Genomic DNA, 22,903 nt, shown 5'->3' on the forward strand with positions numbered 1-22,903 from the left:
TAAAACGGAAAAAAACAAGTCTAAAACTAAGGAGTAGTTTGTTCTTTTCAACACTGTTAGTGGGAACAAAAATTTTTTTGTTTTATTTCCTATTTTTCTATTCAGGATTTTGAACCCTGACCCAGCAAATCACTTAACCGTGTGCTTAACTTAAAGCACATGAATGCCACTGTTTAAATCAGTGGTACTGTTTGTAGTCTGAAGGATAAGTCTGAAGTATTGCCTTGGACTACTGGAACAGAAGTAGTGTATTTTATTTATTGTGTTTTCAGTTCTCACAAATAGTGCTGCAACTAACTTGATGTAACCCCAAAAATTCAGCTTTGGGAATTTAAAGCATAAAATAGAGGTTTTTTTGAATGAATGTTTTTAGCATATTCACATTTCTCACCAATAGAGTTATAATTTCAGAATATTTGGTGTTCCTAGCTGTCCCTATTAATAGAAATTGAATCAAGTCATTTTACACAACCAGAAAATGAGGCCATCCTGTTTCTGGCCTTTTTGATGATGCAATAATTTGGCTCTGAAAACCTAGGAAAATATAACTGAAGGAATGAGAGCTACACAGACTGCAGAAGTGATACACAGGAACCAAAATGAGAGGGTTCTGCATTTTACAGACCACTTTTGTATTCCAGATGATTTAACAACTACCTAATATTTTAATTATTGTTATTTTAAAAACTTTATCATAGTAACAGCTATGGTAATTATGCTGAGCATCAAGTAGCACAGCAACACCAGACTGTATAACTTGCTCTACTGTAAATTAGGGCTTCCCCCAGGCAGCCATAATTTGTGTGTCCTTCTGGTTTTGCCTACTTTAACTTTTCTATTTTAGGGAATACACATGTGCTTTGTGTTAGAGCAGGGAAGTTACAGCAGACTAAACTACAGTCTATGGTGACTTTGCCTTTTGGGTCATGCCCTCCTTTGGTGTTGGAGGAAGATGGTCACTTATATAAAAACAAATTATGATTCAGAGAATCCCTGCAGAGAGATTAACCAGAGCAGTGTGGTTTTCACTGTGCCCTCACCAAGTGTACAAAGTCCCTATATAAATAGTCTTGTACTGGTCTAATTAATCAGCTCTCTAGTCCTTGCCTTGCCCATTACATAAAAAGTGGTTTTGTAATTTCAAAATAGACATGGTCCTGAGCCACAACATTTATAAGATCATGGCATCTAGGGATGGAAAACAACTGATACATCATCCGGTACACCTCCCCAGCAGGGCAGGGTAGCCTAGTTAAAAATGCCCCAAATAACATGGCTTAGACCACATCCCGAGCCAGCTAGTCCGCTAATTCATCCTCTTGCCACGATGCTTTCCTTCATTTTTCTTGATAGCCTGTTTCATAGCTCCAGCCTCTCACTCGGAATTCAGCTCAGCTATGGCGAGGGAGTGAACCTCCCTTGCCTGAGGACAGCTTTTCACATTCATACAGACAATTGCTCGCCTCCCGTTTATGCTTCTATCTCATTGCTGTTCTTTTGAATTGGGGAAATTTGTGTATAAGAAATTTCTGTATCAGCCAACATAGCCTTAGGCTTCGATTTTTGGTGTTTTTCTCACATCTGGCAATACTACTGCACTTTTGCTACACAGCTGTAAAACTGGATTTCTGAGTAGTTATTCTAATGACTGTAACCATTGATTTTGTTACTGGAACAATGCCAAATGACTATGAAGATGAAGGTATCTTAACAGATGAGGGTAATACTTGTCCATCCTTAATAATGATATAAACGATCTTAACAGGCAGACAACAGATTTCCCTGAGATAAAGTATTTACTTATCTAGTTGTAAAAAAGACTGGCACTCCTCTTGTATTTCCTCAAGGTTGTAATTTAAAGGATTAACTTAATGTGGTTTGATACCCTGTCCAGAGACTTCTTGAAAGCTGAAGTTGTTGGCTCTTCAATAAAGAAAATGTATTAGAGCCTCTGGTTTGCTTTTTGTGTTTTTTTTCTTTCTTTTTTTTTTTTATTTGAATGAATGTGTTGGTGGTTCAAATAAATATCTCTCTAGACAGATGTCAAAAGCGAAATCCAATGATAATGACTTTCTTCATGACAATAATAAAGCAGATGGAAAAAAAAAAAAGTGTTTATGGTGCACCCAGGTTCTGAATGCAAAGCCAGATCTTTTTGTTTCAACTACCACACAGCAAAGGGCGATAAGTCAATCAGACAAGAAGTTCTCTTACATAGAGATATTACTGGCAATGAGGCAGCATGGGTGCGTGTGTGCGTGCGTGCATGTGGTAAAGCAGTTAGAAATGTAGCAATGGACTTTTTTTGCTTTTCTGCTTTGAAAGTGATGATCTGATTAATGTTAGGATTTCTAAAGACCTCAAGGGAAATAAATTGTTCAGCTCCCACCACACTGGGCGCCTCATTCCTTTGAGAGTTTTTGTACAGAATGTGAAAGGTTCGAGATCTCCCGTGCTTCCCAATGCTGTCCATGGCTACAGTGAGATCAGCCACTGCTCACCGGGAATTGCTGCAAAATACCGGGGATTTGTGCGCTTCAGTACTCAGCGTCATAGTACGTAAATGTTAGCTGCCTGACAACTGTAAAGGGATTCAAAGCAGGATATATACCTATGAATGGCTTTAAACCAAGGAGAGAATTAATGCTTTAACCACTGTGACACAGTAGCGTATCCGCTAAGCTTCTTTCTGTATTGCAGTTGAATACAGATAGCTCATTTCCAAGCATGCTCCATATTAAATGCCCAAAAGTGTGTCTTTAGATTTCTTTCATCTTTCCTTCATTTTTTAGACCCACGTTGCTGTCACAAGAAATCTAATTCATTCCTGAAAGCAGATTACGTCCCACTGATGCAAATCACAGCATATACCAGTTTTTGCTCTCTGCTTTTGGGATCTGTCATGGTGTATGTCCTCCACTAATAGGTGTAAGTAAAAATACAAACGCAGTGTAGGCCAGGACTTGGGTCCAGACTGATGGTGTCATCACCTTGCTCAAGTAGGAATGTGGAATCCACTAGCGGGCAATAACACTGGAACTGATTTTCAAAAATTTTGCATCAAAATGCATTTACAGCTTTAAAACCTGCAACTTATTTGTGGTCAAAAATGGTTTATTTTTTACAAATGCTTTCCATTTCACCTTTAAGACGATAATTACATTAAAGGGTGGCCGTAGGCTTCAGACAGAAAATTTGTAGGTTATATCTTCCTGTGTCTGTTCAAGGAAAGCAAACTTTTGTTTACAGCTGTCTCTGACGATGGCCAAACCACTTTGTTCTTGCATAGAGAAATTAATCACTAAGAACTGAAGCAACTAAATGGCACCTTTAAGGCATAAAAAGTCATTCTTATATAACTAGTGTTTTGTTTGTTGTTTTGTTTCTTTTTTAAACAGTGAAGAATCAAGAAGCAATCAATTGGAAGCAAAATCATTTAAAGGGAGAACTACACAGTATTCACGTTTTTCATTTGGGATAAAAAAAGGCATCATTAACTTTTAATAAAATATATACTTCATTCTGAGTTAATAGGAAATATCTGATAGCCCTAATTACTTAATATTTGACTTTTGACCATTACATTTTTATTTCCTGCTCAGTGATCAGTGGAAAATATAATAAGCCATATTTCATTTTGATCTTCAACAAACAACTGTTTTGTTTATTTGTTTTTTTCTTTTGAGAGACTTCAGTAATTATTTAGTAGGAAAAGTATCATCAAAAATACATTCCCCTAGAGAAATCAGTAATTTGATTTTCATCCATAACTAACCGTACAGATTGCTGTGACCCATGTACTAATCGTAAGTCAGGCACATGGAGTTGATTTCAGGAATAAGATACGCTGATATGCCATTTTTTTAGTGCAACCTTTAGAGAAATCCCTTAAGAGGTCTGCATTTGACGAAAGAAACATTTATTCCACCTGGTTTTTATAGGTTAACCAAAGTATGCAATCTATGTCCCAAGTAGTATTGACATTCACCTGTAATTAGTCATAGAAATGACGTTACTGCAAACAATGTTCCAAGGACAGTATGTTCCAATATTTACCTGTCAAAACCCAGTCTTTCTGGAATTAAGAGGAATGTAATTTAATTGAGAATTCTTTTTCTTCCTCCAGAGCATTAATTTACCATGTAATTTTGTGGCTAGTTTGAAGTACAGGTTCATGTTCAGTCAAACACTTTTGCTTAATGAATATTGCCTAAATTTGATCTTGGATCAAAGAGAGAATGCGCTGTGCATAAAACGAGAGAAATAACACTTCCCCATCCTGGAGACATTACATATAAACAAATCTACTTTCACGCAGGGTTAGGATCCAAGTCTTGCAGAAAAAAGCAAAGACCTAGAACATTTCTAATCTGAAAATTCCATATAAGGACCAAGTTTTGTTATTATTTCCTGTTATTTTCTTGTATCAAACAGGATCTGGCAACATTCTTCTGCTATCAGTTAGCATATCCTCCCAAGGGTCAATGGGGTCTTCTAAGCAGTGGTTCTGCTCCTTTCGTGGAGAGAGATCCCAGAAGATATTGTTGAGTGATTACTCACCTGTTGGATCAGCATTTTCATGTTCTTGTTGTGTCTTGTCAGCACTCTACTTAATGTGTCCACAGAATTTTTTATGGGCTGATTGGGAGTTACGAGGCTGCAGTACCTGCACCATGCCGATGACAGGCAGTTTTGTGTTACCATTTCTTCCAGTACTGCTGATGCAAAAAAGCCAGTTACCAGTTTGTAATGGAGACTGGAGCAGACATAAATTCCCATCTCAAAGGCAGAGATAAGACAGATATAACAATTACATGATATATAGATCTTTCCTTTATCTCCTACATCTGTTGTAAGGATATCTGTATGATAGAATTTGAAAGCTGACGTGTCAGTAAGAACAGCAATGCCCAGTAAGTAGTGACATAAAAAAGTTTTACAGATGAAGTACAGTTCTGTACTTCTCTGTAAGAGAAGAAGTTCTTTAAGTGTCTTATAAAGCTTTGTCTATTAAATAAATGAAGATACAATTACCTGTACAATACAGCTACCACAGGTACAGCACTAATGCAGATGCAGACATCATTAACTTCAGCGGAGGCCACACAGCTCCTCTTGGGGTTGCACACCTTCTTTTGATCTGCCAGCGTAGTCCACTAAAGAAAGAGAAATCCTGCCATAGCTCAGTGTATCATCCTCAGAAGAAGGAGGCAGTCTTGTAGCTCTTAAAGCTGGTTTTAACTTACAGTTATGGCAATTCTTGGACCACCCCGGCTTTAAATTTTCTAAACACTTCATTTTGCTTTATAGTTATAATGTTTAGAATTTGTTACTGGTGCTAGTAACTGCAGATCTACTTATTTATATCATGCTCCTGCGTTTACATTTCACTCTATCAGTTAAACCAGTTCACACAATATGTCAGAAGTATTTTGTGTTAGAGTGTTTAGATTTACGGGCTCAATGACTTCATTAGAATTGCTCTGGGTCTGCAGCGGCTGCAGCAAATCAAACTATGGTTCCCAGCCTTTACATAACAATTCACAATCAATTTGTAGTTCTTTGATTGGACTTCTTTACCGCACATAAAGAATGCAAATGTACACAACAACCATATTTTTCCCTTTCTTATTAAGAAAACTTGTCATCTTCCTCTTTAGGACAGTGCAATTACTGGGATTCTACCCCAGCAATCAAATATAGGGTTTGCATTTGAATTTTCAAACACTCTTTACTTACAGGTTTCCAGGCATGATTTTTTACTTATCTGTCAGCATTTACGTAACTGGAGATTTTACTACTGAAAGAAACTCAGCTTTGACAGAGATCTGTTGTATTTGCCTTATTAACAGAAAATAAGCAGTAAACCCACCTTGTTTACTCTTCAGAAACTCAGCACTGTACTACATGCGGGCTCCACAGCCCTGGGACATCTGTGTTTGTACTCATCTAAGACTGAATCCTAATATTTGAACATCTTTGTTGCCATCCTTCTACCTACTGTTTAAAATCCTTTAGGAAGAAGTCTCTCAAAACACCCCTTGAGGCAAGACCGTATGCCTATTTAATTGAAAAGATGCTGAGGCAAAGAGCTTGACTGCCTTGCCTGAGGCCACACATTTCTCTTGACTTGAAATTGTGTGTACCTTTCCATGACTTGCTTTGCATCAAAACTTGTTCTGTAAGGGTGGAGAGTGGTGTAAGGCTTGCAATTCTATATAGCAATTTGAGAAAAATAAAGAGACGATTCACTCTGTGAGAACATTCACCTTTCTTTGGAAAAAAAACATGCAGATTTTTTTTTTAATTTAATTTTTTTTATTATTATTATTTTTTTAATATACCGATATGCAGATTTTCCCTTTCTCTTCTATTCTGTTAGGTCTCTTTCCAGTGCAGGCATCTTGCCCTGTGCTCAGCAGCCGTTCCCAGGTTTCCCATGCCAGCACCTCTTGCTGACGGCCAAAGCCTGAACGTCAAGCAGCAGCTCCAGCTTCTTCTGCGCCGCTGCTCCAGGGCCCTTCCCTCGGCAGGGCACGTGGAGGAAGGAGCCTGAGGCACCCGCACGGCCCACCCGGCTTGAGAATCAGATTTCAGACAAAAAAGCTTTTTGTCCTTGGGCACAAATATGAAAATCAGCTTGGTTGGGTATTTCTGACTCTACCGGAGCTCCAGCCCTGGGTCACGTTGTGTTTGAAGGGAGCCAAGGAGCTGTGTCATGGCTGGGGATGTGTGGGGTTAGAAATGCGTGTGAGTGCATGTAAGCTCATGTTGGCGGGGAATTCCCCTCATTTGTATGTATGCCTTGTTTGAAAAGACCTGCTGCACCCTACCTCTTATCAAAATACAAAATAAGGCCCATAGTTTCCAGCAGCACCCTTGCCCGTTCCCTTTCACCGATTGGAATATGAAACCAGAACTTTAAAGTTGGGGAAATTGTTTTGAACTTGTCGCAGTAACTTTTTGGTACCACCTCAGGATACCTGAAGTCTAACTATTTTGTCTGTTGAGCATCTACAATCTTACCTGCAGCCTGGGAAAATCAATAAATAGCACCCTACGACAGCCTGGAGAGGAGTTCTAGAGGGAGGGAAGATTTGGGTGTTTGCACAAATGTTTGCTTTATTCACTGAATATGGTTTTAGTTTTCATACTGCGAGCTCATATTTGGATTTTTGTGTCCTTTTGGAAAATACATACATTAAATTAGAAGGAATGTTAAGTTTTCTATATCAGGATCCTTCAAAGAAAATATTCCATTTAGACTACCTCAGAATTGTAAACGTTTAAATTTTGCAGATTTATGTTGAGAAAGAATGAGTCTTTGAGAATTCTATTAATTGATTATTTCTTTTTTTTTTGAGGAAAAATGCAAATATTTCCATAAGAATTCACAGAATCACATCCAAAGACAAATGAAAATTTTCAGGGAGTCTTCACTAACCTCAACAGGCACTGGATCACGCTCATTTACAGCAGATTTTAATGGTCAAACGCAGAACATTTGTATGCTTCAGCGCTACAGAAAGGTGCCAATAATAATAATAATCCCATCGGGTAGATGCTGAACTCCTCCGTGCTGAGGTCAGTGCTTGGAGGCAGATCCTACGCTGCCTTCTCCACTGACAATGCCTCAAGTACACACGCTGAGCTACTGCCAGACAGCTGGCACATCAGCATAAAATTCAGTGCAACCTGCAGTTGTGTGCAAGAAATGGAGCAAATAGCTGTGTGATTTAGCTCTTGCTCCTGTGGTTTAACTGCTGTTGGCACAGTTTCCAGCTGATTTAAAGCAAGCCCAGGTATGTGTACGTGACCTGCTGTTGGAGAACTAACAGGTAACCATGACCTCCTCCCCGCTCCAGATTATGCAGCCTCCAGGAGTCCTTGGGCACTCTCATGATTTACTTCTGTCTTTTCACCAAAGTTGCCTATTTTTTTTCTGTCCTAGTAGTTCATATTTTTTATTCTTCTTGAAGAGATCTGTCTGCTCCCATCCATGTATCCTGCTGTTACAATTATTAGCATTTCACTATATTATTGTACTGGGTTCTTTTCAGTTTGCTGGCATACAGAAATTTCTTATTAAATCTTTCTCTCCAGGTATCATTATCTTTTGTTGGCTACCAAATTTGAGTGCATTATTGTCAAATGCACATATCAGTTTTCATTTTCCCTTCTTTGTGATTCTTTTTCCACATAAAACAATGAGAAGTATAAAGACTTAACATGACTTAATGCTCCATCTCATTAAAAAAGTGCAATTGTTAATGACTAAAATGCACCTCACAAAATTATAAATGATTCTATGCATGAAAACTTAATTACAGAGAACTTTAGTACTTAATTAATGTATTCCAGATATAAATCTATAGTCTTGATTTACAAAAATTTAGTTCTTGCTACGGGTATATTTTTAAGTTACAAATGACCTGAAAAAGAGATGAAGTTTTCTGGTATTTGTTAGTTTGTAAGAGGTAGGTGCTTGACACTTGTAAATCTGATGCTGTTTATCATGCTATCACAGCTCTCTGCTCAGGCGCTTTTTTTTTTTTTTTTTAAATACTGCCCAATCCTACAAGCATTTAGTCAGATAACTAATTTTTCTGACCTGTATAGATGACCTAAGATTCCAGACTTACAGACATTTAAAATGTAATGGGGAGAAGCCACAGTAGAGAGAGACAAAAAAAATATCACAAAAGCTAAACCTTTTCCTTTAAAGTAAGAAAGGAAGGATATGCAACTGGAATCTTTTTATTCTGATCCACTTAGTAGCATGCTGTTTAATGACTCTAAGTGATAATGTACTTAAATAGTTAATTCAAGGGCTAATCCTCCTCTAAAACTGAGCTGGGAACAAAAGCTGAAATGACTTTTCGAAAGGGAGGGACGGGAGGAATTCTGACCCTTCTCCCGATAATTTACAACGTGAAACCGCGAAGCAATTGAGGAATCAGTGCACGGCACGTGGATTAAAACACTTCCTAGAAGCGGCTAGTACTGTACATTGCCTCAACCCTCCCTGAACTTTCTCGGTAAATACAGCAGCCTGACAGCCCGGCTTCCCCGCTGGGTGGATCCTGCAACTCCAGGAGGGAATGGCACTTCTTGTTTTTAATTAGCAAAGGTGAAAGGTGAATTAAAACTAGCTGTTTGGCAAGTCAGAGCAAGGGGCTGAGTTCTGAAGAGCACCAAGGAGGAGGGTGCTTTCTTCTTTTTTTTTTTTTTTTTTTTTCCCTCTCCCTCCTTCTCTGAATGAATTGCCTTGCAGGAGGGACTGAAAATACAGCTTCTTCCTGAATCCACTGGCAGAGTTACTAAAGAGAGCTCAAGACACAACACTGCAGAGTAATGCCTTGGAATGTCCTCGCACTTTATAAACAATTGTCCTAGGGAGGGAATATTTTTACATGACATTTGCACAGCTTGACAAATGGCTAGCTGAGGCTGTGTGCATCTCTGATGAACGTTGAATTTCCCATAGAGATACCCCACAAACTGACCAAAGAGAGAGATCTAACTGCACTGGGAAAGTAGAAGTGGAACTTGGAGCCTTAAAAAACCCCACCAGAACAACAAACAAACAGCAGCAGTTAAGTGAAGAGCGCAAGAATTTGATCTTGGGCAGGATGGCATCTGCCCAGGACCTTTTAATCCTGGCACTATATGGCTTGTTACTAGAGTTACCGACTGGATGTCACGCAACAGATACGAGGCAGCCAAGGTTACGTCTGTCACATAAAGGTAGGTCAGTGTGTCAGGTTTTTAAAGACTTTATGCTAATGCAAGTTCATTGACTTCACTGAATGTATTGCATCGGGGTTAAATTATGGTCCTTTGACAGGGTAAAATATTTCTGTTAAGAAATCTGGTGAATTGTTTCCTTGTGCTAAACTGCATCCATAACTAAGTTTACTGAATTCAGGAAGATTTAAGGCACTTACAGTGGTGATTTTAGGCTACTGAAATATTCTTCCACCTGAAAGTGTATTAGATTTGCTTGTCATTCTGTCTTACCCTCCATGCTATAAGAAGGATGTCTGGTCTCTAATAAGAGGGAAAGAAATAGAGAAGATAACCTGAAATTATTGCTGAATAAATATACTCTTGTGCATCAAGTAACCCTTAAACAATTAAATGTCTGTTTCACTTTTAGAATTCTATCTATCTACAAATATAGCTAAGGCAAAAAGACTGAATTCCTGTGCAACCATATGATTCATTTTCTAAACTAGCAAGTGTCATCACACTATAATTAAAATGACTAACTGCCAATGTAAGTCTGCTTGCAGTTTAACTGAGTTACCCAAAGAAAAAAATGTCATTTTTTCTGACATATGTATGTAGAGTACTTATAACTTTTTTTTTGTTTTAAATTATTTAAGTTTCAGTTTACCTGAAGCCTGAACCATTCTTCCTTAGCTTCTTCAGGGTATCTCCTTGTTCAGGTCTGGATTGCATGTGATTTAAACTCTTGCCTATGATTTGGTTTTAATCCTGTGTATATATAAAAATACCTGTGCACAGCCATGACATTTCAGTTCTCTGCAGCAGTCTATGCATTTGTAGATGATGTCTCAGAAGTATACGATAGGCAGTTATTGCAGTAGGAGTGAAAAAATGTAAGTGTGCAAGATAAATTGATGATTGGCCAATCAGTAATGTTTTGCTATTACCTCTTATGCAAAGATGAAAAGAAAATGCCTTTTGCTGACATAGTTGGGAATGAGCAAATGCTAATTTACTCAAGAACATTTCTGTGGTTATGAAAGTGATAACTAAGCTGCATCAGTGTGAAGTACATTAGAATACCTATTTTAAGTATGGCTAAGATTTAAGAATTAGCATCAGCTATACAGCTCCATGTGTAGACAGCTTTAGTCTAAACAAGGTTTAATTGTGTTTTATATAGCAAGCTAAATTACCAATTATAAAGAAAGGAGAAGCTGAATAGGATAATTGGTCTGAATGTCTTGCTAGGAAGCTATAAGAAATGGGGTTTGCTTTTATAGGGCTGTGAAACACATTTTAAAGAAAGAAAGATTTGTCATGGAGAGCTGTCTTGTAAGTAAACAATTAATTGCTCTCAATGAAATAAATTATATGACTTCTTTTAATATATAAACCACTTCTTTTTTTAGCCTATGGTTTCAGAGTACAGCAGGAATGAATGACAAATGCTGATTATATAATCCTTTCACATCTCTCTACTGTTGAAAACCTGCATTAACATTGATTTATTTCTAGGTGTAATTACTAAGGCTATCATTATTATTGATATTTGTTTGCTTGCGATGGGGTAAGGGAGATGAGAAAAGCACAGTAAAGGAGACAAATAGACCTACTGTTACGTTGGTTCAGGACTCTGGCTTAGCTGCCAGTTCTGGCAAGCTCCCCACTACGGTGCTGCGACTATTAACTGCTTCTGTGCTCACTTGTAGAAGTAATTGTTTTTCTGCTGGTTGGAATCAGTGTACATTTCACTGCATACTACTTCCATTTTCAGCAGGGAGCCAGTAATTTGGCCATAACACATCACAACTCTGATATTTTCAAGGAGAGTTTAAAATACCCATTTCTCACAGAAGGCCAAACCTCCCCTGCCTGATGTCAGGTCACTCAGATCCAACGACACAGAAAGATGCGCCCCAGGTAAAATCTTTGTCACCAACACGCACATCACCATCTTGTATTTTGCCTTGTACAAAACCCTGTAGCGTTTTTCACACTTCTGAAATGTGACTGATTTTACAAGCTGCGTAGCAGCCAGTGAGAGCCTGACCACATCTCCTGAGCCAAAGGTTAGGAACGGCATACCTGCCTGCACCCTGGGAACAGCTATCGCAATCCTCCCAGCCAAAAGAATGTAGCGACCAAGCATGAAGACAATGAGTAAATGTCGTTGCTGTATTCCCTAATCAAACAGGAACAGCAGGAGGGTCCCTCATCTTAATTGCCTTTCCTCCAGAGAAAGGCTGCTGTGGGTACCAGCTCCGCAGAGGGCAGCTGGGAGGAGGCAGCCTGCACCCCAAACTGCTCCAGCCTCTCCTGTGAGTTGCCGTGTGGTACAGACGGTGAAGCTCATATGTGTACATTTTCAGTGTGGAGTAGCTGTAAATTCAGTTAAAAATTTCACTGCAAAACCCCGGAAACATGAAAGCAAGCGTGCCTGCTCACTGCCTCCCTTTGTAACTGTGGATGCTGGCGGTTAATTGGGATTCAGGCCATTGCAAGATAGGCTAGTGCTGACTGGGATGGTAAGTTAAAAGCTTCTGTGACAAGTACGATGAGGTTTATGGACGTGAGATTATTTTGTTATGGAAGAAGTATTTAAAACTAGTCTGTTTTAAAATCTTGTTTCTTTAAAGCGCCAAGAGAAGCCTTCCACTAATTAGAAACAGAGACTCTTTGATTTTTGTAAATTCAAAAATTCTTTTTTTTTTTTTTCTTTAAAAGTGATGCTCAGTGGAAGTGTGGTGAACTGACAGTGAATGAGAACTTTTTGCTCTCACAGCAAACCAGGCTTCACCTGCAGCGCACATATGCCTCCAAACCCACTGCAGCAAGATCAGGTCCTAACCCTTGTGCAGAGGGGTCACCTGATGGATAGGAATACCACAATCCCCTTGCCAATTAAGGGATATATTGTGCAACCCCTGTTTGACTCTATGGCCATTTACTCAGCTTCAGTGGGAGTTAATGAAAGTCCTGCATTCTTGAACTACTGTTAAACCTGTCAAGTTAATGCAAACTGTAAGGGTGATTTTTGGTAAGGTAGAGGATGGTCTTTATTCACAGTAAACTCAAACTTGAGAATTTTGCCATTCCTTTATATGGGATTAGAATTAAACCTCTAACCACCTAACAGTCATTTTATGGTTCTAACTTCTTTTTTTTATTAAGCTGAACTACATTTATATCCAGGACTTGAAGGTGTTTTCCTCAAACTGTCAGGTTGTGTCTATCAGAAAATTTACACTGCAATTAGTACCACTTGTGCTATTAGTGGCAACAGTTGTGCTAAAGGTCAGTGTTTGACGATGACCAGTGAAGATCTTGCCTGGGGTAATAACGTAGTCCAATAGCTTCATGTTGGTTTGTAGAGATAAAAATGTATTATCACTCACTCAGTATTACAGAGAAATAATGTTTCTACATTATTAAGTTATAGGTTGACAACTACATTTAAAAATCATTAGCTCATTTTATGTACAGTACAGGCTCTGCCTAATGAGGTGTTAATAGAAGCCAAGCTTCAGCCCCTGTTCTTTATAGGCTGCTGGTTAAATTCTTTCCCAGTATCCCACAGTTCCAGTTCTCGCAATGGGAAATATATAATTAAGGTGAAATCAGCACACACTGCATGTTAAAAAGAAACTGTTTACATTGCAGATTGAAAAGGATTGGGTTTCCAGAGGACAGGAGGGATATATTTATATAAGCCTAACAGAGCTACACTAGAAGCATGTAGGCCTGAAGAGCCCATGAAGGATGTAATTGTATAATTCAAGCATTACGCATGGCTTGCAATGTACTTCTAACTGTTTTTTGGGTTTTTTTTCCCCTGGTTTGTGAATATGGTAAAAAGCAAAGGTAACGTAGCATGAAAATGAGATGTTGAGCCCTTCCAACTTTGTTGCTGCAATGGGATCTGGTATATCCAGTTATGTGCAGAGATTTGCAGATCTTAAGGGATCTGCTTTCTGTTTTACCCTTTTACATTGCTCTTGAGCGACTTGAGGGATTTTGGCATCACCTGATCTCAGGTTGTGTAGCTATGCACCAGCCACTGTTCTTGTCTGGAAAAGGCACAGTTAAGTAGCAGTTGTGCCTCCCTTATCCATCTAAATATCTCCCTTTTACCTGCTGTGGGAACTGCTTGCTACTTTCTATAGTAGAGTCAAGCTGCAGCAGGCAGAAGGAACAGACTGAATTTAGAAGGAAATAATCTGGGTTAGAAAATTTATTTGCCAGGCATAAATATTTCAAACAATAGCAGCAGATGACTAAGGAAGGGACAGCTGAAATGTTGCAGAAGAAAAATGATACTCTCCATGTTCATATACAAATTTTAATATGTAGAATGTGTAATATAAAACATTTAATGTGTAAGAATTTATGATTGTTAGGGCTGGCTAATCATCTTTGAGGGCTGCTGAGGTCTGTTACAGCAGAAAAAATGTTTCATTGCCATTTGCAGGAGCCAGACTTTCAGCACACCTACTTTAACTTCCTTGATAATTGTAATTTAGAATTAATTTTAATTAACACTAAGAGTTTCATCACGCTTATCCATGATATCTTACTGTGTCTGTTCTCTAGCTAGGTGGCAGCAAAATTTACTCAGGGACTAATGACTAAATTGAGTAACAAAAATGTAGTGAATTTTTAGACAGGCATTTCTGAATTCTGAAGTAGGTAAATATATTTAGTGCAAGTATAGTATTTTCAATTAGTAATCACCTGGCCACATAAATCATGGCTAATTAATGACTAGCCACATAGCCCATAACTGAATCATGACTGATTCAATTTCATGCATGAAAATGTTTCTATTTTTAACAGCTTTCACTGTAATAGAATTGGGGTTTGAATGACTAGGAAAGACTGGTCTTCCTACCAAGGCAAATTCAAATTCAAGAAAGATGTTAATTCATGCTAGGTATAAATCACCTTGAATCTGTACCAGCGTAAGGATTTGGCTTGTGGTCTACACTTACATAGAGTTCAGAGAAGTCTGTATAAAAAAAAGATAGATGATTATGTGTATGTATATGCACACACATATGTAACTATAAAATATGTGTGTGTGTGTGTATATATAACAGATTGAAGTTTGGATTTTTCTTACAGTGAGTTAAAGAGCAGTATAATCCTGAGGGTGTAGGAACTAAAGACCTGTATTATCCTGTATTATGGCCCCAGGTCTAAATGTGTTTGTGTATAAGGGCTGACAACCAGAATTACGAGTGTTTGGAAAAACCACGTGACAAGCAGCCTCTTCTTCGTACCCAGATTCTCGAGGCCACATAGAACTCAATGTCGGCTTAGAAAATCTCAGGGAAAGATACACAAATATTTCTGGGCCACTTGTGGGGTAGAGAGGAGAGGGTTTGCATCCCTTCTCCCACTGGAGAGACAACTGATTCTTTACCAACAATTAGGACAAGGTTTAGGTTTATTATTCATCCATATCACAAGAGGTGCCTGGCAGCAAGTTCAGGAGTATTTCCAAGTAATCCTAGAGGGACTTGCTCACCAAGACAGGAATTTCTTGGCAGAGAATCCATGCTAGTTCCTTCCATAACTGCATTTTGTTGACAAAGGCTTCTGTAAGTATTGCTGTAGCAGAACTCTGAAGTGATAAGCACCACCACCGGGGATGCAAGAAGCAGATTGTTTGCTGCGTAACATCAATCACTTTCCTGCTTTTGCTTTAAAGAACTAAGTACCATCTGAAGGTGCAAGACCAGAATATCCTGCATGCTGCTCCTTCTATGCAGCTACCTCCCTGCTTTCAAAGTGATAACACCATCTGCTATTTTAAACTCTTCATCAGATATTGTACTCATCATTATTTCACTGAAAGCAAGTGTTATATTTTACTTAAATGAAAACAGGATTAATGCTGTTTGTATGATTTACAGGGTGCTGTGCAAGGGCGAGCATGTGTGTCAGGCCTTCCAAGAAACTTGTGGTCAATAAATATTCTGAAAGTGTGCAATGGGAATACTAAATATTATTCAAACTGGTTTTCTTCATGTAGCCAGGCAAACATGATGAAGTTATAGCATGCAGCCAGCATTAATTAGAAAAATCTTCATTTCTTAAAGAAATTCATAGCCTGCAGGGATAAAGATAATAATCTTTGTTTTACAGAAAAAAGCCCTCTTAACTTGAGTGTGCTATTTTAAATGTTTTGTGTTGGTTAGTTAACGTTTGGCATTTAAATAATCAGTTAAGGGTTCATGATTAAACACGAAAGAAAATGTTAAAAGAGAAAAAGAATGAAAATATTGCATTATAAAAAATCTGTAGTGTAGTATGTTTATAATTCCAAACTCCTGTAAAGAAAGGACATAAATAACTTTGAAGACACAATATTTGAGAAGTTTAAAAATCTTTAAATTGATGAAATATGTAAATTGCCATCAGCAAGATTCAGTTTGAGGAACTGAATAAGTTTACTACGTACATTAAAACAAATAAAACCATAATGATTGTCTCAGAGCATAGTTTCAAAAACAAATGTTACCAACCTATTGTTTCCCCACTTTTACCATCTCACATTGACAAATTCCTTTTTCCCTTGATCTTTCTGGGTTCTTCTGATCATCCTCAAGGCTACAAATTCTTATTTTGGAAGAGACATTTCACCTTGTCAATGAATTCAATTGAAGACTGACTTCACTATGTTTCTCTTCTAAGCATCTTCTGTTAGTTTTGATGAAGCTATAAATTGATATGCTTTCACTCATGCTGCATCCTTTGGCAAATTGTTTTATAGCAGTTTAAAGACTTTTTTTTTTTCCTTTCAAAACAATGCAAAGCAGGAACATATCGTTATGTATTCAGCTTTTTCTTACCGTGTGATGATTTTCATGCCTATAAAAATCACCTAAGCAAAAGTGTTTTGAGATAATTTTTTTTTGTTTAAGAAACAACATTACAAACACAAGGAAGCGTTTCTCTGTGACATTTCTTGATGTTAGGCCTTTTCAGAGGATTTGTAAATTGCAACACATTACGATCAGGCATCTGGATACACTGTTTAGCTGCACTGCTCTAGGTCAATATATCATCTTAGTGATGAATCTTTGTTTCTCTTCTAGTCTACTCTCATTCTTATTTTATGTGTAATTTGCAGGACCTCCGGAATATAATAGCATGTCAAAGGTTCCTTTTACAGTTTCTGTGCAAGTATGTACAGGAGGTCTGTAACCACAAAGATGTCAACAAAGTGATGCCTGCCAAACATCTTGGCCCTGGCATGACACACAGACTGCGTGTGTAGCCAATAGCTGCAAAACTTGGATCACTGGTGTAGCTTAAAAATAATTTTTGATGGAATAAAGTTGAATCTCATCTTTAAATTACTTTTTATTAGTCTCAGGTGAAAGAAGATAATTGGTAGTTGTTTATGTCATGTCTTGACACCCTGTCTCAAAATAGTACTTGGTATGCTTTATTAGCTTTTCTGTCAATCAGAATCTGCTCAAATCTCCCAGTTACATATCATGACCTAAGATTTGTCCTTGAATGCAGTGCAAGGTTTCAGACTGAAACTTGATTTGCCTGGTGGAAGTGCCATCCGTTTACCTCATATACTTCAAGGTACAAATTCAATGAAGTTTACCTGGAAACAGCAATAGTCTCTGCTGTGTTGTCTCTTTGCCTTCCATGGAGAAACTTGGTGCCATGACACTTTCTGTAACTCACCTGCCTGTTACTGGTTGACTCCTGATACTTAGATGTCCAGTGTCAAGGAATGGAATAAAACCTGAAGTTTCCAATGTTTCTGCAGGTTAAAAAGTCAACACAAAGGAAACCCTGTCATAGTCTAATGGCAAAGACTAATTTGCCATAGACATGCAACATCTAGCTTCTAAAATTGTGTTACTGTTCTTAGTTGAATTTGCTTGATATGAACTTTCATATCAGAAACCTAGTTGTGAAGGATATCTTTCCAGTCAAGGAAGCTTGTATGACAGACATGAGATTTTTGTGCTTTGTGTGATCTATTACAATATAGTTCGAAGGATCCCTATAAATATTAAATGTTAAAATACAGAACAAATAAAAGGCCAAAAGATTTCATTCATAAAAAAAAAAAAAAACAAAAACAAACCCAAACTCAACCAAACAAAGCCTGTTAGCCAAAACCAGGAGAAATTTAAAAAAAAAAAAAAAGTATCACTGATGACTTCTCATATCCCCTTGGCCTGAGCAGAAGATGTTCGTTATTCATAAGAATTTGATGACAGGCAACATACAGTCTTCTGACTGTGATTTGGCAGCAGCAGCTAAGAAAAAAAAAAAAAGATGTTTATGATCCTTGTGAAGTCATGTTGCTTACATTTCTACTTCATCAGTACAGAGGAATTTCAGGTTTTAGGAAATTCACTCGTTCAGTGCAGCATATGAAGTTTATCCTCTGTTTCTATTTCTTTAAATCCTCCAAAATATATTTACATACAAATTTAAAATGTTCTCGCCTGGATCTCTCTGGTATCATTATGGGGTTTTTTTGCAAACTATTTGCAAAATAATTCTCTAAACCAAGGAACCAGTGCTTAGAAGACAGGCATTCAAGAAGACTTCACTCCTGTTAACATCCTTAATGTATCTATTCTCTACTTCTTCTGTGTTTATTTTTATCTAAAGGATTCCTGACTTCATACTGTGAAGCAATTGAAGCTTCTGTGGGGAGTCAAACAATGGGCTTTTTACTGTTGCTAAGTTTGCTTTATAGGCTTTTTCTTACAACACATTTGTTTAATAGGCCTAGTAAAATGGTGAATGCAGCTGTAAATATATCTTTTATTTGTTGATGTGCAATAAACATCACAGGGATGTTGGTCTTTTCTTATTCTGATCTTCCTGACACTGCTGAAAGGAAATTGTACAAAATGAATGAAAAGTGCCTTAAACCGATTGCAGAAAACAACAGTCCCCAAATACCTAAGGGTCAGTACCTTGTTTCTCTTTTAACAGATGGTTTCTCCCAGCAGTGTTACTAAAACTTAATAATAGTAAAATAATAGGTTGCTTGATGTGAGGGAATTACTCCAGATAGCACTATTCACTGGGGTCATCACTGAAGGTCATTTTTCAGCCAGAAAGCTAAAGGTTAGCAAGTGTTGCTCAATTCCATGAGTTCCTGCAACTCTTTATTTATGATTAAGCTAAGTGCTTTCCCGTGGGTGTGTGGTAAAAGCCAAGAGTAAAGGAAAATAAATCCACTCCTTTATGCATTAAATATTTCATCTCAGTTGATTGAGAATGGTATGATGCAAAGCTTGAAAATATGTGTTGTCTGGGAGCCCAGAAAGACATAAGCTGTCTTAGAGATCTTGTTCTTATTAATGTTGTTGCTGAAAAACTGTCTTGTCTTTATGTGCCTGTGTTTACGTGCAGTAAGTCATTATTTTCTCTTCTCTGCTTATCTTAGGCATGGCCATGTCCTTCTGCATATTTTCAGGTTACACAAGCATCTGGGATAGTAGTAATTTCTAAACACACTATTGAGAAGGTGTTAAAGTATTCAGCAGGTTGAGCATTTATTATAGCTCAGAACCAGGCTGTAAACAGTCCCAAGCTCTTTATTGATTCCATAGTATTCCTTGTTGAGTGCCTGCAGCTTCTGTGGGTCAACACTCAAACACTGCAATGGGTTATTTCATTTCTAAAATACTTGAATTCTTGTAAATAAAATGCTTCACATTTAGAAGATAAACGCTTACAGTAAAAAGTGGTTCTCCAATAACAGCTTTGAATGCAGCACACTGCTTAAATTCTACTGCTAAATATATGAAAGCTTTAATACAAAAATAGGAGAGAGGCCTTATTCACTGTTAGTAAGGACAGTAGCAAACCTCCCACAAAATTCTGTGAGACTAAAGAGTTGACAGGATATTCCTTGTTCCTGACTTTACTTTCTGAAAGAGGTGATCCATTTGGTTGTTGCACTTTGCCTGGAAGTGTATTTCTGTCTCTCCTGAGTATGGGAGGAGAATAATGGTCAGCTTAAACCAGAGGCCTAACTTACACTCAAATAAAAGTAGGTGAGATGGATTTGGGATGAATGTCTGATGATAGGTCTAGGACATTACACATACAAGGATAAAACCCTTTAACTGAGAATGACTTACTACAGAGCTTATAAGCTCCAGCACTATTGCCTTGATAAAGTATAAGTGAAGAAATTATTACTAAGTAGTATGTCTTTGATCTAATAATGGTCTGGAAGATGAGGCCAAAGGTGTAGTCACTTGAGCAATGACTTGCGCAATGTAAGTGGCAACCGTAGCTGCTGGACACAGCTATCTCTGGACCACACTAGTGACTCAGATGTGTCCTGCATCTGCGTCAGTGCACAATATGCTGACTTTGTTTAAGCACAGTATACTGACTTAGGTTAAGCATGACATGCTGACTTAGGTTAAGCAGCTTTCAGAATAGTTTATACTAAACTGATGAACTATCATATTGAAATAGGTGAGCCTCTCACAGCTGCCTGCCAGAGCTCAGCTATTCTCTGGCCAAGAAGCAGTAATAAACAGAGATTATATACAAGCTGTTTAAGCTATTTCCACTGCACACAAAGTGGCCTTATAGACCATATCCTAAAACTTTGATTCTATAAATACTTGATCGTGTGTGTACCTTTAATCAGACAAATGACTCCATTGATTAAAACTTAAGTTGGGGTTTGTTTGCAAGATCAAAGTCTAAGGCACAGATTCTTTGTGGCCATCCCTGTAGCGTGATTGATTAAAACCAATCATGACAAAAGTTGTTCTATTTTACCCATACCCCAGGCATTGCAAAGCAACATGAAACTCTGACAATTTTTGATTTATGTGTATAATTTCACTTTCCTTTTTATTCTTTGGTTAAAACACTTATGAAAAGGCTTGAGACTTACAACTTGCCATGCTCCTTTGTTACAAGGATTTTTTTTTTTTTTTTTTTTTTTTCAGAAAATGCTTCTTTGAGGATTTTGTAGAGCACTGGAATATGTGTGGGTACTTGTCATTTAGAATTGTGAAATAGATGTTACAAGTGCTATATATGGTCTCTGTAATTTTCTTGACATGGAACAACCCCTTACTTTGTTAGAAAATGCAACAAATTACTTCATAATATCAGGTTAATGGATTGGATTTTTTTCTTTTTGTGGTTTCACATTTACTGCTTTAATGTGTAATAGCACTAAAACCCTTCAGCTGTAAAATTAGATCTCTGTGCTGTTGAAAACTCCTTGTACTCTTAATTTAAAAGTAAAACAAACCAAAAAACTTACAGCATGGAGATTTGAAAATAATAATAACTGATATTTATACATTCTTGTGAAACAGCTCCTGAAGTATGCTGTGAATTTGATAGCAGCATAGAAATGCTCTACCTTGGGATTGTTGAAAGGTAACAGACATATTGACACATACTGATATCTGATACTATTGCCTAGGAGTGTTGCAGGACCCATGGGGAATATCTGCGAGTTAAAGTTGTCATGTCTTAGCATGTTTTATATTTTAAATTATGTAAACTATAAATTAACATGAAGAAAGTAGATTTCTAATCTATGACAAAAAGGTGCTTCAGAGTTTTTCTGAATTAGTCATACATTATATCCATGACTGTAGTCCTGCCACAACCTTCTTGGTGTGGTTTGGCTTCTGTGTTTAACTGTTCACAACATGATGGTAAGTTCCTACAGATGTCGATTTCTGTACAAACTCTGTCTCAGTGGTTTTGCTTTATAAGTGTTTGGTCCTTCAGTCTGTAAGGTCTGCTCTTGCCAGACATTGTAACTTTGACGCAGAGGTTAGCTATTACCACATCCACCTGAGTCCCATAATTACGGTTGTAACTGCATTACAGTAGCACAGGGTAATAACGTGTTTCTGTTGGCATCTTGGAGTTCTGCAGGTGCTTTCACAGGGATTGTAATAATGCTGATACTACTTAGTCACTACAGGATTGTTTACAGACTTTAAAAAAATGCATCTGAGAGCACTAAAGGGTGGAGATAGATCCTCAGAGCAGCTTGCATAATTGGATTAGAAAGCGTTCAGGCTGACCTTAATGTTGTTGATTGGACTAGACTTGTTTTTTACCCTTGTAAAGACCTCACACCAGCTGAAAACATAGATGGTGAACCTCAATAAAGACCTCACAACTGCTGGTCACTATCTTAGATGATGAACTCCAGAGATCTGATGTGATGCTTAGAGAAGCTATAGTACCTGTAAAATATGTCTGTGTGCAATTTTAAACCAAATCCTTTTATAATTAAAATATTTCTTTTGGAAAAGAAGAGTTACAGTTCTTTTCTTTCATTGAGAGTTTTTCTTCTGGGCTGATTTGATCACCAATAATGTGTTAATAATCCATTAGATTTGAGAAATCTGGATTCACTTTGAAGTTTTAGGAAAAGCTTTCAACAAGCTCCTGGGATCCTCAAGTATTTAAGTCTTTCTAAATCTCATAAATTTTTCCCAGTAGAACTATGTAACCTAAATGTGAGAATAAAACTTCCTTCCAACTACCTATTGTTTTGCCTAGTGAGACTGAAATACCTTCAAGCAGCATGACACCAGCAAAGAAATATTAACAAGGACATGCCTCAATATGAGGCAGTCGTTAAAGCAGAAAATAAACACGAAAAGTGAAAGAAACGTATTCTAGTCTCCTATATGCTTATATCTCATGTCCCTTGGGCTTTCTCTGGTTTTTCTCCTACTGAAATGATCTGAGATCTTCTCTTTATCAGTAGCTTTTTTAGTATCTCCACTTCTTACCAAATCACTTAATCCTTCCAAAGGCATACTCACCTTTCCCCATCCCTAATGTTTTCTTACTGCAGCACGCATAATGATATCCCAGGCACTAAAGTCTCCCTTATAGCAACTATCTCCCTCCTATGTAACCTTCAACGCTATTCCTGGAACTCTTTATAGCCATTAGCCACTTTTTTGGCTCCCTTGGTGGACCAAAAGTAGCAGAGGTATGATTGTTTCTGCATGTGCTTGTTGACCAGTCAATTTACATATGCTAATTGACCAGTTGCCTGCTAATTGGATTAACTGGTAATGACTTTGTTCCCCCTTTTCGTTAAGGAACTAATAGAGTATCTCCATTTCTTAACTACTGATTTTCATGAAACTTGGAAAAA

At 37.7% G+C, this 22,903-nt stretch overlaps 1 protein-coding gene across 1 annotated transcript in view; it reads left to right on the forward strand.

Annotated features, from left to right (window-relative positions):
- The first annotated feature begins 8,513 nt into the window (after positions 1-8,513).
- The window catches only part of SEMA3E (semaphorin 3E), a 149,345-nt gene continuing 134,955 nt past the window's right edge, over positions 8,514-22,903 (forward strand). The window contains exon 1 of the mRNA XM_069801687.1: positions 8,514-9,747. Within this exon, the coding sequence (XP_069657788.1) occupies positions 9,633-9,747 (115 nt within the window). The 5' untranslated portion in view covers positions 8,514-9,632. The remainder of the gene's footprint in view (positions 9,748-22,903) is intronic.

Source organism: Haliaeetus albicilla, chromosome 14 (assembly GCF_947461875.1).
Source record: "Haliaeetus albicilla chromosome 14, bHalAlb1.1, whole genome shotgun sequence".
Classification (NCBI taxonomy): domain Eukaryota; kingdom Metazoa; phylum Chordata; class Aves; order Accipitriformes; family Accipitridae; genus Haliaeetus; species Haliaeetus albicilla.